The following is a 14300-nucleotide window of genomic DNA, read 5'->3' on the forward strand; positions in this document are numbered from 1 at the left end:
ACTACTGCAGCCTTGTGATCAATTTTAAAGCTGTTATATATGTAAAATTTTCTCCCTGACTAAACTGAGTTATCTGCCTGTGAAATCAGTGTAAACTGAATTATCTACATCTGAGATCAGTGTGTACAGTGGATTTAACACAATGCCATGCTGGTAAAATAGCCTGAAAAGCCCCTGTTCTCTCTTTGATGAAGAAATTAGAATTGATTTTGCTCTTCAGAAGGAAGCATCTTGCTGCTTAATTAGACGGACTACAGAAACTGATGGTCAGTGAAAGAATTCAAAGCAGTATATGTGTGTGTATATATACACATACACACCCTCTCAGGGGAGAGTTGTGCCACTTCACATCAGTTCTATCATAGTTTATGCTCACAGGTTAAGAGCACTGTGAAAAGAATTCCCAATAGACTAGACACTGGGAGAAGACTGAGATCACCTGAGGCCCCATACTAGCCTGAAGCACAAATTAAGATGACAGACAGGGGGGAAGTGCTTTTTAATTATGACCATATGAACAAAGTCAAATTTAAGAGTTGAGAGTCTTCACAGAAGCTGGAACTTTAGTGGCAGTCAGGCAGACAGCAGGGAGCAAACAGGAATTGTCTTCAGTCACAAGAATCAACAGCAACAGCTTATTTCTAAACAGAAAGATAAACATGAACACATTTCAGGTTACAGTTTCATGCTTTTTCAACATTGCAACTCAAAGGCAACCCTTTTAATGGCTATAAGCATGAACATGTACCTGCATGTTAAGTAATTCTTCAATCTTATTCTGGATCTGTCCATACACATCATTAAACAGCTCCTCCTTTGATTTCGTTCCATTCAAGTGTACTTTAAGAAAGTGAAATACAAGCTATAACAATGTTTCTGTAACCCTGACAGATCCTAATCTAAAGGATATGCACTTGACTGGTATCAAAGAAATAGACTCCATCCACCTGCTTCAACTCCTCTCATGCACTTAACTAGTACTTATATCCCAGGTTTGAAAAGCACTCATAAAAAAACCTTTCAGTGCTCTTGTCATTAAAGACTTACCCACATCAACTCCAAGATCTTCCATTATCTTCCTGTGCTTTACATACATAGGCCAAACGTGGCCATCAAACAATCCAGGTGGATCTGGTACAGTGTAATTTCTTGAACTATAAATTAAGACATTGTTATTCAAGAGTAGCCTAATTACAGTTTAGGGAAATGAAAAATAATTCATGCCATTTTTCTACATGCTAGCCTGAGCCTGTTGCCTCCAGTGCAGTTTCTGGGCTTATCAGAAGTCAGTATTTAGTATAAGCTACAAGCATAAAGATACCCCAAAAAAAGTTGGAATTTGATGTTCAGGTCTGAAGTGCCCAAGGTGCAAAAAGAATTCCCACAACAGACTGATCTTAATACTGATGAACAGCCTTATCTTAGAGCTTCAGCAGAACTTGGGTGAAATAGCTGTCTGCTTCTCCCTCTGAAACGTAACTTAGAATGTTTCATTTGTATTAAGAACAGTGTATATGTACAACAACGCAGCCAAATATAAAACCCCAGGTTAGTTCAAAGCCTAGGAACCATACCACTGTAAAACAAGAAGGGGAGAAAGCCTGTTGAAAGATCTGTGCTGAAACTGAGATTATCACATACACCGGTTCCAGTAGGAAGCTTTTGGGATGGTTTGGTAAAGGAAACTACAGCCCTCTAACACAACAGCTGTATTAGTGTTTATCCTTTCTTATCTAAAAGCTTCAGACAACATCTTGAACGGAGTAAGATGTTATTGGGCTAGCAAGGGAACTTGGAAAGATGGACTTGCCTTCTTCTCCTTTTGCACTCTTCGTATGGAATGGAAAGAAAATATCGGTGGTGGAATACATCAATCAGTGGCCTGAAAGAGATTAAGTTTGGTTACAGGTAGACTGATTAACAGCAAGAAATGGAAAGGTAAAATATCCATTTCCTGTATCTAGAGCTGTCTTCAGACTTAGGACACCTGAGCTCACCAGCAGTCAATACTAGCTGCTAACTCCTGGTTTAGGAGAGGTCTTTTTAGTCCCTTAGCCTGTCATGTAAACTCAGATAAAAATCAGAACAGATGTAAGTCACACTTGATTACCTGTAGGTGTAAAGTAGGAAGCCTTCAACAATAAGAATGTGGATTGTTTCATCTCCTCCCTCCTTATCTTGTAAGATTTGGGCATCCAGTGTGTTGTTGATCCCATGGGAACGTTCAAACTTGACTGGGTTTTTTATCCAAGCGTTTATGGTACTCATCATAGCTTCCATATCTAATGCACTAATCACTAAGACAAAACAGACGGCTATCATTAAGCAGTAATTAAGTATCATCTAGTAATAGAGTCAGTACAAAAAAGTGCACAGAAAGGATCAAAACAATTCAAGTTTTTGAGTTACACTTTGACAACACTGCAGCAGAGCCTTACCATCATACTGTTTAAACCCATCTTCAACTTCTATTTCATCTTGGGGCTGAAACAGTGATAAGAAAAAAACTGCTTGGTCAGCACAGCTACTGGGAACCTTGATACCGCTTTCAAAGCAAAATTCAAGATTCAAACCCCGAAGCTACAAAGAGAAATCTTAACCCTCCACCAGTTTTCTTTTCATGCAGATAAGAAGCGGTAGTAACAAGACTAAGATAACATAGCCCGCTCCTCTATCATCCCACCAGCACAAACACAACACGTAGCACTCCAGGAAAATGGGAAGTCACCGGGACATGTCAGAGCGCAGGTTTATCCCCCAGCCGCGCCGCCAACCCAGCCAAGCAGCGCGGAGGAGCCGCGGCAGACGGGGCGGGGAGGCCACGGGAGCTGGGGAAGCGGCGGAAGCACGCGGGGGTCACCCCTCGCCCTCCACGCCCCGCTCCCGGCCCGCAGAGGGGCGGCCGGGCGCCCGCCTCACCTTGAAGAAGTCATCCTGGTGCACCACGCTGCAGTTGGGCAGGGCCTGCATCAGCTTGCGGGTGAGGGTGGTCTTGCCGCCGTTGGTGACCCTGCGGCGAGAGCCCTCCGCCGTCGGGAAGCGCCGCGGGGCACACGGGCCCCGCCCCGCCTCCCCCCACACCCCCCGCGCCCGCCGCGCTCGCGCCACTGCGGCAGCGGCACGAGGAGGGCCGGGTGGGGGCGGGATGCGCGCCCGGGCCCGGCCCGGTACCCCGGCGGCCGCCCTCTCCCCCCGGCCCGGCCCGGCCCGCGGCTCTCACCCGCCGATGCCGATGATGATGTTCATGGCGCGGCCGGCAGCCGCCCGGCCCGACTCCTGCAGCCTGTTCCTGAGGGGGCGGGACGGGGACCCGGGGTCTCCGGTACCGGCCGCCTACGTGCCTGAGCCGGGACCCGGGGAAGGGGGAAGAGAGGGGCCGGAGAAAGAGGAGAAGGTAGAAGGGGGAGAGACCTAACGTCAACTGCCGGGCAGCGCCATGGCGGGAGGAGCAGGGAGCAGCAGCAGAGCTGGTCCGCGCCGCACCAGAGCGCTCCGCAAAGGGAGGCCGACACCCGCTGCATGGGGCTTCCCCTCGCGCTCCTGCGCGCCCATTGGGCGGCTGCCACCGCCGCCGCAGCCAATGGAGAGCGCGCAACGCGGACGCCTCGAGGCTATTGGGTGAAGCGCGTTCAATCACTCCCGGCAGCGTTACGGCGCGGCCGTCCGGCGGCGCTGATTGGCCGTCGCGCCGGGGGAGGGCAGTGCGCCAGTGGCAGCAGCGTCACGCCCTTGGGGGAGGCAGCGCGTGTGGGTGCCCGGCGGTGCGCGCGCCTCTGGCCCTGAGGGGTGCGGGGCCGCTGAGCGGGGCCGGGGCCGTTACGGGGCTCCGGCGGCCGTTACGGGGCTCCGGCGGCCGTTACGGGGCTCCGGCGGCAGGGGCCGCTCGGGGCGTGGTGCCTGGCGGCAGGCGGCCCCCGCCGGGGGGTGCTCCCAGCCCCATTACGCCGGGGCCGCTGGTCACCGCACCGAGCCGTTAACGCGCCCCTCCGAAAGGCCCCAGCGGGCTCTTAGCCCTCCGCTCCAGATACCGGCCCCGGTTTTCGGTAGCGAGGCGCTGCGATCGCTCCCAGCGCCTCGCCCCGCTGGCGGCGGGCGGCCGGGCGAAGGCCGCCGTCCTGCTGCGGCCGCCCGGAGGGCCACGGCGGAGAGGGAATAGGCCCCGGGCCGGGCCAGCCGGGCATCGCCTCCCCCGGGGCGTGACTCGGTAAGGCAGGGCTGCTCGGAGCGGGACGAGCTGGGGGAATCGTGCGAGCGGTGAGGTTCGCTCTGTGGCGGGGTGACCCCTGCAGTATTCCGGAGTAAAATGCGCCAGCAGTTGCGCAAGCATCTTCTGCGTTCAAGGTCAAAATCTGTCTTTAGGCCATCAAATCAGGGAGTTTTAACAGACATATAGAAATTTGTCCGGGAAACTTTATATGGAGAGTTTGCCTTGTGGAATCCCCCAGGTCTCACAAGGGCACTGCCCTGCTCCTTTCACCGGAGGAGCACACACACCTCCCCGGGGTTGTGTTTGTCCCCTGCCAGTGCTTGGACTCCGTGGGACTGGAAACCGCCGTGCCTGAGGGACTTTACCTCTTCTTGTTAAGGCTTTTTCCCTTCTATGAAGAAATAAAATTTACAGTCGCTGCCTTCTTTTTTTTTAATTTTAATCTGAGTTTATTTTTAGTAACATTAAATTCCATCATTTACAAGCTGGTAACTCCATTCAACATGTTTACAATACCAGTGGTTGGTGTGTTGCCAACTATTCAGTTTGCTTCTCATCTTTCTGTGATTTTTTTACTAATTTTCTTTTGGTAAGGCTTCAGGAAAATCTCGGTTGATTTCTCTCACAGTTACTTTTAAACTTAAAAACAGAACACATAATTTGGTCTCTTGACTTCTTTTTTGAGGGGGAACAGTATGTTAGAAATGCATTGATTTCATTTTGTGACTAAGCTCGTTTCCACTTTTGAAATAGAGGAGCTGCCTTGGTGGGGTTTTTGGGGGGGCGTTTGGTTTGTTTTCTTTTTTCAAATGTGTGTGTCTACTTCGCTTTTAAAAGGAGAAGTTTAAAATCTCAGAGACTACACCCAAATTCCTTAGATTAACAATACAACACTACCAACGCACCTAGAGTAATGGAGGTCTCGGGTTAAACCCTAGCTGTGAAGCTTCAAGATGGCAGAATGCCAATATATCATCATACTACATAATTTTATGATGTAGTTTGAGGACTACATCTCAAACTAAATTTGTGATCTGTCAGGATGCTACTTCTAAGCAGTTAAGCTCACTCTACAGCAGGATTTCAGCTGTTCAACTCCAAGGTTCTTCCAAAGTCACTGGTTTTTACTCTTCACCTTTCACCAAGCAAGATGCACTCATCAAGTTTCATGCTCAAAACTAGTTTTTGATCTAGAAATACTGTCTTTTACCATGCCTTGCCATTCAAATATGTAAACATACAACTGTTCAGATAACAATGTAAATATCAAATGAGCAAAGTAAGGATAATGAACAAACTAGAAGCACAATGTTTTTTAGAAAGGCAATTAGGCTGAAATACGCTTCTCTCACCAGTTCAGTACTGACAGAGCTGGAGTGAAAATAATGACAACTGGACTCAAAAGTTATGACAATTTAACAACTTGGCTGAGGCAGGATGACGGTAGCCTATGGCTGATGTGTGATAGATAATTTTACACTAACTTTGCACTCATTGTCTTTCACTAACAGCTCGGGGTCAAGGACTTGTCATCGTCAGACCTTGAGTCTCAAGGCCAATTGTGGAGAATAGATATATTTAGTGATGTTATTTATCAGGATTACCATGTATCTCTCATGTCTATGGGAAGGGAGACTTCTCTGAATCAGGCAAACGTTTTCCACTTTACATAGAGCCGATACTTTGTAAGTAAAACACAAGAATATTTTTAACACTTTTTAATATACAGCAATGGTATAACAAATGGAATGTTATGCTCAGTAAAGTGTATCTAAACATTCATAAAGCTCTCGGGTGCTTTAAGGCTACGGGCTCTAGAATGGCTGTGCGTCCTGCCCATCGCATTCAACATCTGTGTCTGCGCGTGCTAGCCATTTCCCTGGCCCTTTGTCTCTCTCTCTCCTCGATGATACTGCTGCTGTGGTGAAAAATAGAGAGAAAGAACAACAGGATATTGTCCAGTTCTGGTCTGTGTGCCAACAGTGACAAAATGTTGTTTTCTCCTCAGTTTGGGGATTCTTATTGGCTTTTATTAGTCCTGGGTGAGCCTGAACACATTAAGATGTTTTTCAAATTCTCCCAGTTAGTGTGGAAACCTTGAGTCTGGGGGGTGGGAAGGTGGTGTCCCATGCCCCAGCACAGACATTCCTGCCCTGGAGGATGATACTGTGACTCATGCAGAGGAAAAGAAGAGTTCTGTTGTAAAACACAACAGGAAGACATCCAGCGCTGCTGTGTGCCAGGAGGACACCTGCAGAGCTGCCGCAGGGGTGGAAGTGAGCCACAGGCTGTATGGATAGTGCTGAGAAAACTGCACGGCTGCATAAATCTGACGCCAAACTAGGCTGCTATTTTTGGTTTCTGTTCTGCTTTTCTGACACCTGTAGGTAAGCGTGAAGTGTACAACAGACGTCTGCAGCGCTTTACAGAGCGAAGGAGCCGTCGCAGGGTATGGGATCACAGCGAAGCGTTCTTGTTTAGCAATCAGGATTCATTATAACCCAGGAATATGAACTGTAAACACGCCGGAGTTGCCAAGACAGGAGCTGGCTGTGTGTCAGCGCTTGAATGAGGACGTACCATCCCGCTGGGGCTCCCCAGGAGCAGCAGGTAACACCCAGGTACACAAGGAGCCCCATGGAAGTAGGTGGCCAAACGCTGGGGGGTACAGTGGGAGGGAGGAGAGTAGGTGTTCAGCCGTTATTCTGGGGTGGGGATGTTTCTCTAATTCGATGCTCATCTCAGTCTGCTGTCGAATTTGGTATTAGTGTACAGTGACACACTTTGATTTTTAAGAAAATCTTAGCTTTGATACAGTCTCCTTAACGTAAACTCCAAAAATTTGCAACTAATGTGAAGTGTAGGCAAAAGCTTCATCTTCTGCCAGTGGGCCACTGTCCCTTCTTTGCTGTAGCCAAACAAGGCATTAGTGGTGATAAAGACCGTTGTGTGAGGTGAAAAATGTTAATTGAGCCAGATAATGAGTTGCATTAAAACCACCCAGGATAAAATGGAATAATATGTGACACATTCTGCAGTAATGTAGCGTATAGGCCACCTAAAGCTAAGAGCCAAACATCACAAACACTTTGAAAGATAAATGGCAGAAATTTAAAAAATCTGTTTGAAGTGTAAGAAGTGATGGAAAATCACAAAGGTGAAGGGAATTGATGTGCTAATTACATAATTGTGGGGCTATGTAAAAAATGCCTGTGAAGGGGTTGGCTTACGCTCTTTGGTTGTAAAGACTTGAGTGCGAGTTCAGAAAGATTGGATTAATGAAGCTGTAACTTCTGTTAAACTGTAAGCTTTTTTTAAAAAGCCCAACCTTTTTATAAATTAACATGTTACAATATTGTTTTAATGATCTGGCGTATTACAAAGTTTATGGGAAAGATTATAGCCCTGGGTTTGATTTGAAGGAAGATATTTTTTTAAAAAGTCAGTAACAAATAAAAACTTGGTTTTCATGATAGCTTCAGGGCACTTAAGGTCAGTGAGTTTCCTGGTTGTGTCTCTAGTTCAGGAGTGCTGTATTAATAGTTCCACATTCTGTGAAGCTCTAGGATCTGTTGAATGATTTCTGTTGCTGTTACACAAAGCTCTTTTTTTCTCTTTTAAGGGCATTTTGGAGTTGTAGAATACTCTTTATGGTGAGCTTTTTCTATGTCTGAGAAGAGTAACTATATCAGATTTAAGAAGGAATCATTATTTTGCATCAGTTTGTGAACGTTAAGCGTTTAATATGTTGTGCTTCCAAGCAACGTTCTTACAAGATACTAAATAGTTCATTGGCTAGCTCTGCTTACAACCAGATCGCAGACTGTTAAAGAGGGCCTGACTTAATTCTAGTATTGGTTTTACTGTGCTTTTGTGAAGAAATGCAAACTTAGACTACTGTCTCTCTGTGAGTAAACATGCAGCGTTCTTAACCCTGATTTCAGATGTGAATATACTGATTTTAAATTGATGCTACTTTTCTGTCCAAGTATGTTTTAAGAATTTTAAAGCCTTGTTTTAGTTCGCTGAAGTGTCTATTTCTCATTAACTGTTATAAGACTTTGATACATTTTAGTATAAATTTAAATAGTGATCTCTTTGCAGGTATACTCATCAGATGCTTTCTGTGATCTTTACCAGTGAATCTGCACAAGCATTTCCTTCCTAAGCTCACTTTAGGAGCTGCATATTGGTCCTCATCCTGCTTTAAGTCCCAGTGAAATAATTACATTTAACAAGGCCTTATTACCTGCTGAAAAAATAAAATGACTGAATTCCTGGTTTGTTTTAATTGGTGCAATGGTGAACAGCCCCAGCCGGTAGGTAGATGCACAACTGCCATCCTTTATCAGATCTGAAATTTTGTCTTTTATGTGGAAAATGCTTTCATTGTCATGTTGTTTCGATTAGTTTGGGCTAAGTAATGCAAATGCTAAAACCAGACCTGTTAAACTGTGTTTAAATTATGTGTGTTTCGCTAGAAACTTTGGTCACATGACTGCAGTTCTCAGGCCCTGACTTTCCAACATTAAAGTTTTTGCTAAAATTCAATTAGCAGTAATAAAAGCAACTTTGACCCTCTTTTACTGCAGTCTTGAAACTTCAGCCTGGTTGCCATGAGGTGTCATTAGGGGTCAGTACTGACTGTCTGGTTTTTTTTTTTATCTCAGCTGCTTGTTTCTGTCTGAAAGCTGTTCGTGTTTTCTGACTAGAGACCTAAGATACCTTCTTTCTTGTAGAAGAGGCGTCGGAGACTGGACCGCAATATGATAGGAGAGCCCATGAACTTTGTACACACTGCGCATGTTGGGGCAAGAGAGATGAGTAGTGACTATTCATCAGTAAGTGTGCACCTCTTGGATAAGCAGAAATCTCTGCTCAGTGACCTGTAGAGCAGGTAGCTAATAAAATTCTAGATAATTGTAAAAGAGAGAAAAAATTGACTTTTTTTTAATCATTAGAATAGCATCAGAACAGAATTATCCTTTAGTTTGTAAACATAAGATACATTCAGCAAGAAGTGTTCATTTTCCCGGTGTCTTTACATATGATAGGAACCTTTTGGACAAGGATTCTGTGGATGCACTTGATATTAGGTCCAGGTAACACATCAGCTTGAAGTCAAAGCTGTGCCAGGGTGGGGAATGTAACAATAAGTGCATCTTGCATAGCAAGATTCATCTCATGCACTGACTTAAAACAGTCTTTAACGATCCTGGGTTCAGTTGTTATTTCCCCTTACTACTGTTGGGACCCAGCACTGTAAACATATGGCTCACCTGCCTCTTCAAGTTGCTGCTTTTAGTAATTGCTCTGCCAACCGGAATTTGAGGTGTGTGTTCTAATAAACTTTTTTCCTAGGCTGTTTCAATTCAGGACCACATGAAGTCTAAAGGTGGCTACACAAATGGCACTTCTGCAACTGTTGAGATATAGGAAACTGAGAGGAGGCTGACATCTGCTCTGTCTCATGAGGACCCCCTGGACTGTGCTTTCATATTCTCTAAAACCTCTTTATCATGGAGTAGAGAGACTTCTTGAATTATAAATAGGTCAGTGCAAATGTTGGTGTTCTTAGCAATATAGCTTCTGAAGGAGTTACTGTAAATTATCCTTAAAATGGTCTGTCACAGCAGTGTTGTAGTAACAACTGTAATTTGTCATTGTGGATGATTTCCTAGCTGTGTCCCAAAAACGTCACAAAGTTGACTTGTAGGATGGGATTGGAAGTCAGTATGAATTGTCTGGGGTTTTAAGCTCTGTCTTTTGCTCCTCTCAAGAAATGCAGAAGTTGATTTAATTGGAAGATATCACACATTTGCACTTCTTACATGGGCTAAACTGAACTGCTAAGTAGGATCTTGTAGCCTGTAATAAAACTTTGGACCTGTTTTTTATATGGCTTACAACCTAATGCATAACTCTACTAAGCTGTACTTGGGGTTTTTTAATGTCTTTTGATGATTGAACTCTGACATGATATAGTTAGCTGAGTCTGCAAAACCCAATGAAACTTCTGCATTGCTGCGATAATCCTTTCATAGCTGAAATTGGAGGTTTTGTGAAAATACTTACTCTTGAATGAGGCTTAGAAAAACCCACATTTCTCTCAATTACTGGGCTGCCTCCCTTCCATACCTGCGCTAGTGGGACTGACAGGTATTACCACAACACAGCTAATAATATGTACCAGTTAACTTCAAGTGGTGCTACGGTATGCTCAGCACTGTGTGTTAATTTTGCATGACTACTATTGAATTTTAAACTAGATGTATTTAAGATCACTCTCTTTATTACCTGTCTGTAGCAGTAACTACCCAGGACTTCAAGGGATATCTTGCTTGTCTTTCTGGCTTCCTAATTTTTAGACTTCTTTTTTTTAAGATGAACTGATATTTTTCTTGCATATGGCTTAAATAAAAGTATGGTTTCAGTGATACAGCCACGTGAAGGACAGAAATTTAGTGAAAACCTGCAGGAGAATATTAAATAGAAACAGTGTCTTGCAGAGTTCCAGCACTTCATTAATATTTAAAGAAATAGCCATAAATATTTAGCCATACCCAAACTATATTTTATTACTTAGTTCTTATTCATCTTTCTATTAAGTGATATGACAAAACTGCTGAGGTAGAGCTAGGTTTTTCTTTTACCCAATCCCTGATGACTGTTCCCCAGCTCAAAATTCTGAACGACTACCAGTGCAGAAATTTAGGAAATCTACTTGCTGTCACGGGATTAACTAAATACAAGCGCTGAAATGGCTGCTGTATCAGCACTGGTTATGCTGGAACTCTCTCCTTGCTTTAGGCATAAGATCAGTTATGAACTTTTTTCCACTTAAAAGAAACATCTAGCTGGCAAATCTTTTAACTTGTACGATTCTGTGGCTTGTGATACTTCTTAAATCTAGACTGCTGGCTCTGCTGAATTGTTAGGCTGTTTTTTTCTGAGTATACTAGGGAGCTTAAAACATGAAAGGTAGCTCTGTGTTTCTGTATGTGTTCAAAACACACACACCCCCCCCCCATTTAATCTTTAAGGGCCAAAGAAGAAGAGAGACTGCTACTTTCTGTACCAGTCAACAGCTGATCACAGCATTCTGCAACCAAGTAGGAGAAATCTAACTTCCATGTCTTGCTAGATCCTTACTACTCTTGAATTAGAATTCATGCCAAATTTTAATATATTTTAAAATTAGCCTGAGTTAGCTGTACATTTAGCTTTTTTAAGTCTTTCATATTTCTGTCTTCTAACTTCAGATTTATTCTAACAGCCTCATTAAGATACAGAGTTCAAAGAAGCTAAATACTGTTGAGTATAAAGGCCACATAAAGTGGCCAAGGTGTTTTAAAGAATAGATTCTAATTAATCTGCTATTAAATTGAGTTCATGCATTCATGGGTCCATACCTGCCCATAAAAAATAGTGGTAGGCAGCTGTCATGAAGAAAATGAGTTGTATTTTAACACTGTAAGAAAACAAATTGAACAGGAGTTTAGTATTTCCTGAAGACCCATTCAATATGTTTAAGATTAGTGTTGTATGCACAACTGGAAATAAAGGAATTGGTGGTCGTGTCAGTTCTTCTCTCTAAAAATAAATCAGCAGAGGATTTTGTTCTTAAATCCTTATTTATAGAAAAATCCTAATTTTCATTATGTAAACCAAGTAGCACTATCTGATGTAAAACCAACCGATTTTCATCAGACTATATAGTATATATAGGACCGTATTAAAGTGTCATATCATTAAAAGGGAATGTTTTGCTACTGCATTAAGGGTGCAATTACTTTTAAATTCTAAACAAACATAAAAGCATGTCAGGTATATTTTTGTTGTCTGTTTAACCACCTTATCTAGCTGTAATCTGTCATGTAACTCAGTATAAACCCATCTTGGTTATAATAAACCTGTTGAACAAGGCACGTGCATTCTTTTCGTATTGTGGAAAATCTTGATATTTTCTCTGCACTGAAAACCTGTTGGTCAAGTGGATGGATCAGCATGGCCTGAACTTTTATTACACAAAATCGAATTTCTCCACTAGAGAGCACAATTTTACATCCAGTCTTTTCTGTCTGCTCTGTGCAAGCTACTGCACTGTGGGGTGGGTGGGGTGGTTGGTTGGTTGGATATTATTTTGAGCTCGACTAGAATAAAATACAGCAAGTAAGACCAAAGGATCAAGCTTTTTAATCTGTGTTGTAGGCTGTGAAGACCTTATATCAATGCAGTGTGGCAATGAAACATTACTGTTCTGACTTGATGGCATTTTATGGTTTCTTTTTGTAGTCGGAAGTAAAATAACTTGGAAGCTGAGCAGGATCGAGCCTTTTATGCCTAGACCAGCAGAGTCATAGTACTTCATGTTTGCATCCAAAAAAAAAAAAAAGGCAGGGGTGTGGAGGAGTAACTGTTACTTTAAATACTGTCTGTCCTATCCCTTGATGTCCCTGCTAGGCTTTACTGACTATCTCATAATGCTGCAGAAATGCAGTTGTTTAAAGCAGTGTGCTGTGAAACCATTGAGGTAAAGTTAGGCAGTCATGGAATAGGGGGTAGAAGCTAGATCTTCCTTCCTAGAATTTGTATCTTCTCAGGAGAACAAACTCTTCAGTGGGACTGGTTAAAAGGAGTACTTGCAGTACTCTGATATACTAGGTTATGCTTCTAGTTTATGGCTCCTAAAGGTAGACTTGCAATTCTAAAATCTGTAAGTTGGGTAAATCACACACTAAGGATTAGTCTCAAAGGTGTGGAGTCCTGAAATAAAAATTTTTCTGGTTCATTAGACTGCAGATTGGCTTTGGGGCAGAAAACAAAGACTAACCATAAATAGAGTGTTTTTCTAAAAAAAAAAAAAAACAAAACAAAAACAAAAACCTGCTTGGATTAAATCTTCCTTATTTATTTTTAAAAAGTGAAGACTTGCATTTTTAACTCATTGCAATTGTAGTACCACTCTTGCTAATGTACTTTTCTGTCTACAGGGGCTGGATCAACAGAGTTTAGGCCCAAAGTAGCAGTTAATGCTTGAAATCCAACATTTTAGATGCTTGCCTCTGCAGTAACGTCCCTGTGTGCCTAGGGAGATGCTCTAAGTGGTTGGTGCTTGGCCTTCTGGCAGACCAACTGCCCTTTCTTCATACACAGTAATTTGTCTGTCACACAAGGCCCAAGTTACTTACGTGGGTAGTTTTTCCCGTCGATATTCATGTGGTTACAGTGCATATGTAAAAGGTTTCCTAGTCCTGTGCAGAACAGTTGTCTCTAGGAACTGGCCTGTTGGACAGTTCTTTCCTCAGCAGAGCCTTAAGCTGTGGAGTTACTTAAACTTATCACCACATGCACCAGTGAGTCAGTTTTGTACTTTGCTATGTAAAAGCAGAAAGTTTCCTTGTTATTGCTTAATCCTTCATACTTGTGGGAAGGTGGTCAGAGAGGCTAACGGGTCGATCGGGAGCCACAGAAAAATGAGATATGCAAGTGAGGCAGGTTTAGAAGCTGTGGAGAGGCAATGTGGTACATGTTTACAAGGAACAAGCAGGGAGCAGAACATGTGTGTGTTAATGTTTGTTATCTGCAACGCACAGGACAGCTTTGTTGATACCAGTTGGAAAATACTCATAATGAGTGCATAATTGGTATATGGAGGCAAATGGGCACTTAAATGCATGACTAAGCTGGGACTTTGAGACATAGATTGCCAATGTAACTAATGGATGGTAGCATACTCTTCCTGCACTGGCTTACAAAGCTGTTTTTGGAAAGTATGGAGCCACCTAGACAGCTAACTTTGGTTTCAGCAGTTGCAGACCAATGGCACATACATGTCAGGAAGATGAGATAGTGCTTTTTTTTTTTTTTCTGATGAATGCGAGGTTGCAGATGTTCTAAATGTTGAAGCCTACTGCACTCAACGCTACCTCTATGAAACACAAAACTAATAAAACTTAAGAGTTAATACAAAATAGCAGTAGTAAAAAGGTATTTGCCTTCAGTCCACCATGCTGCCAAATCTTCAGGGGAATGACCTACATCTGATACTCGCAGGTGTTGGGAGAGTATGGACAGGTTGGAGCTGAAAGGT

The 14300-nt window shown here is 43.3% G+C and overlaps 2 protein-coding genes across 4 annotated transcripts; one reads left to right on the forward strand and one right to left on the reverse strand.

Annotated features, from left to right (window-relative positions):
* Positions 1-480: 480 nt before the first annotated feature.
* Positions 481-3524, reverse strand: LOC141965423 (nicotinamide riboside kinase 2-like). Its single transcript, XM_074916996.1, has 8 exons — positions 3221-3524; positions 2920-3010; positions 2439-2484; positions 2111-2297; positions 1811-1882; positions 1048-1154; positions 749-840; positions 481-641 (listed from the first exon to the last, which is right to left on the reverse strand). Exons 1-8 carry the CDS (start codon positions 3244-3246, stop codon positions 636-638), a joined length of 627 nt encoding a protein of 208 aa, XP_074773097.1. The 5' UTR covers positions 3247-3524; the 3' UTR covers positions 481-635.
* Positions 3525-3812: 288 nt separating this feature from the next.
* LOC141965388 (CDC42 small effector protein 2-B-like) lies at positions 3813-12131 on the forward strand. Of its 3 annotated transcripts, none has more exons than XM_074916910.1 (5): positions 3813-4204; positions 6595-6850; positions 8312-8526; positions 8947-9048; positions 9569-12131. In XM_074916910.1, exons 3-5 carry the CDS (start codon positions 8473-8475, stop codon positions 9641-9643), a joined length of 231 nt encoding a protein of 76 aa, XP_074773011.1. In that variant the 5' UTR covers positions 3813-4204; positions 6595-6850; positions 8312-8472; the 3' UTR covers positions 9644-12131. The 3 variants fall into 3 exon arrangements, with proteins under 3 accessions (XP_074773011.1, XP_074773010.1, XP_074773009.1); XM_074916909.1 differs by having other exon boundaries at positions 6595-6828; XM_074916908.1 differs by having other exon boundaries at positions 6595-6817.
* The last annotated feature ends 2169 nt before the right edge of the window (positions 12132-14300 follow it).

The sequence above is a fragment of the Athene noctua genome, chromosome 13 (genome assembly GCF_965140245.1).
Source record: "Athene noctua chromosome 13, bAthNoc1.hap1.1, whole genome shotgun sequence".
NCBI lineage: Eukaryota > Metazoa > Chordata > Aves > Strigiformes > Strigidae > Athene > Athene noctua.

Coding starts and splice junctions, on each gene's coding strand:
- LOC141965423 (XM_074916996.1), bottom strand. CDS start 3,246: ATGAACATCATCATCGGCATCGGCGG. Junction 3,011..3,220: donor ATCATCATCGGCATCGGCGG/GTGAGAGCCGCG, acceptor CTCTCGCCGCAG/GGTCACCAACGGCGGCAAGA. Junction 841..1,047: donor AGATCTTGGAGTTGATGTGG/GTAAGTCTTTAA, acceptor ACTTTCTTAAAG/TACACTTGAATGGAACGAAA.
- LOC141965388 (XM_074916910.1), top strand. CDS start 8,473: ATGACTGAATTCCTGGTTTGTTTTAATTGGTGCAATGGTGAACAGCCC. Junction 8,527..8,946: donor ATGGTGAACAGCCCCAGCCG/GTAGGTAGATGC, acceptor TCTTTCTTGTAG/AAGAGGCGTCGGAGACTGGA. Junction 9,049..9,568: donor TGAGTAGTGACTATTCATCA/GTAAGTGTGCAC, acceptor CTTTTTTCCTAG/GCTGTTTCAATTCAGGACCA.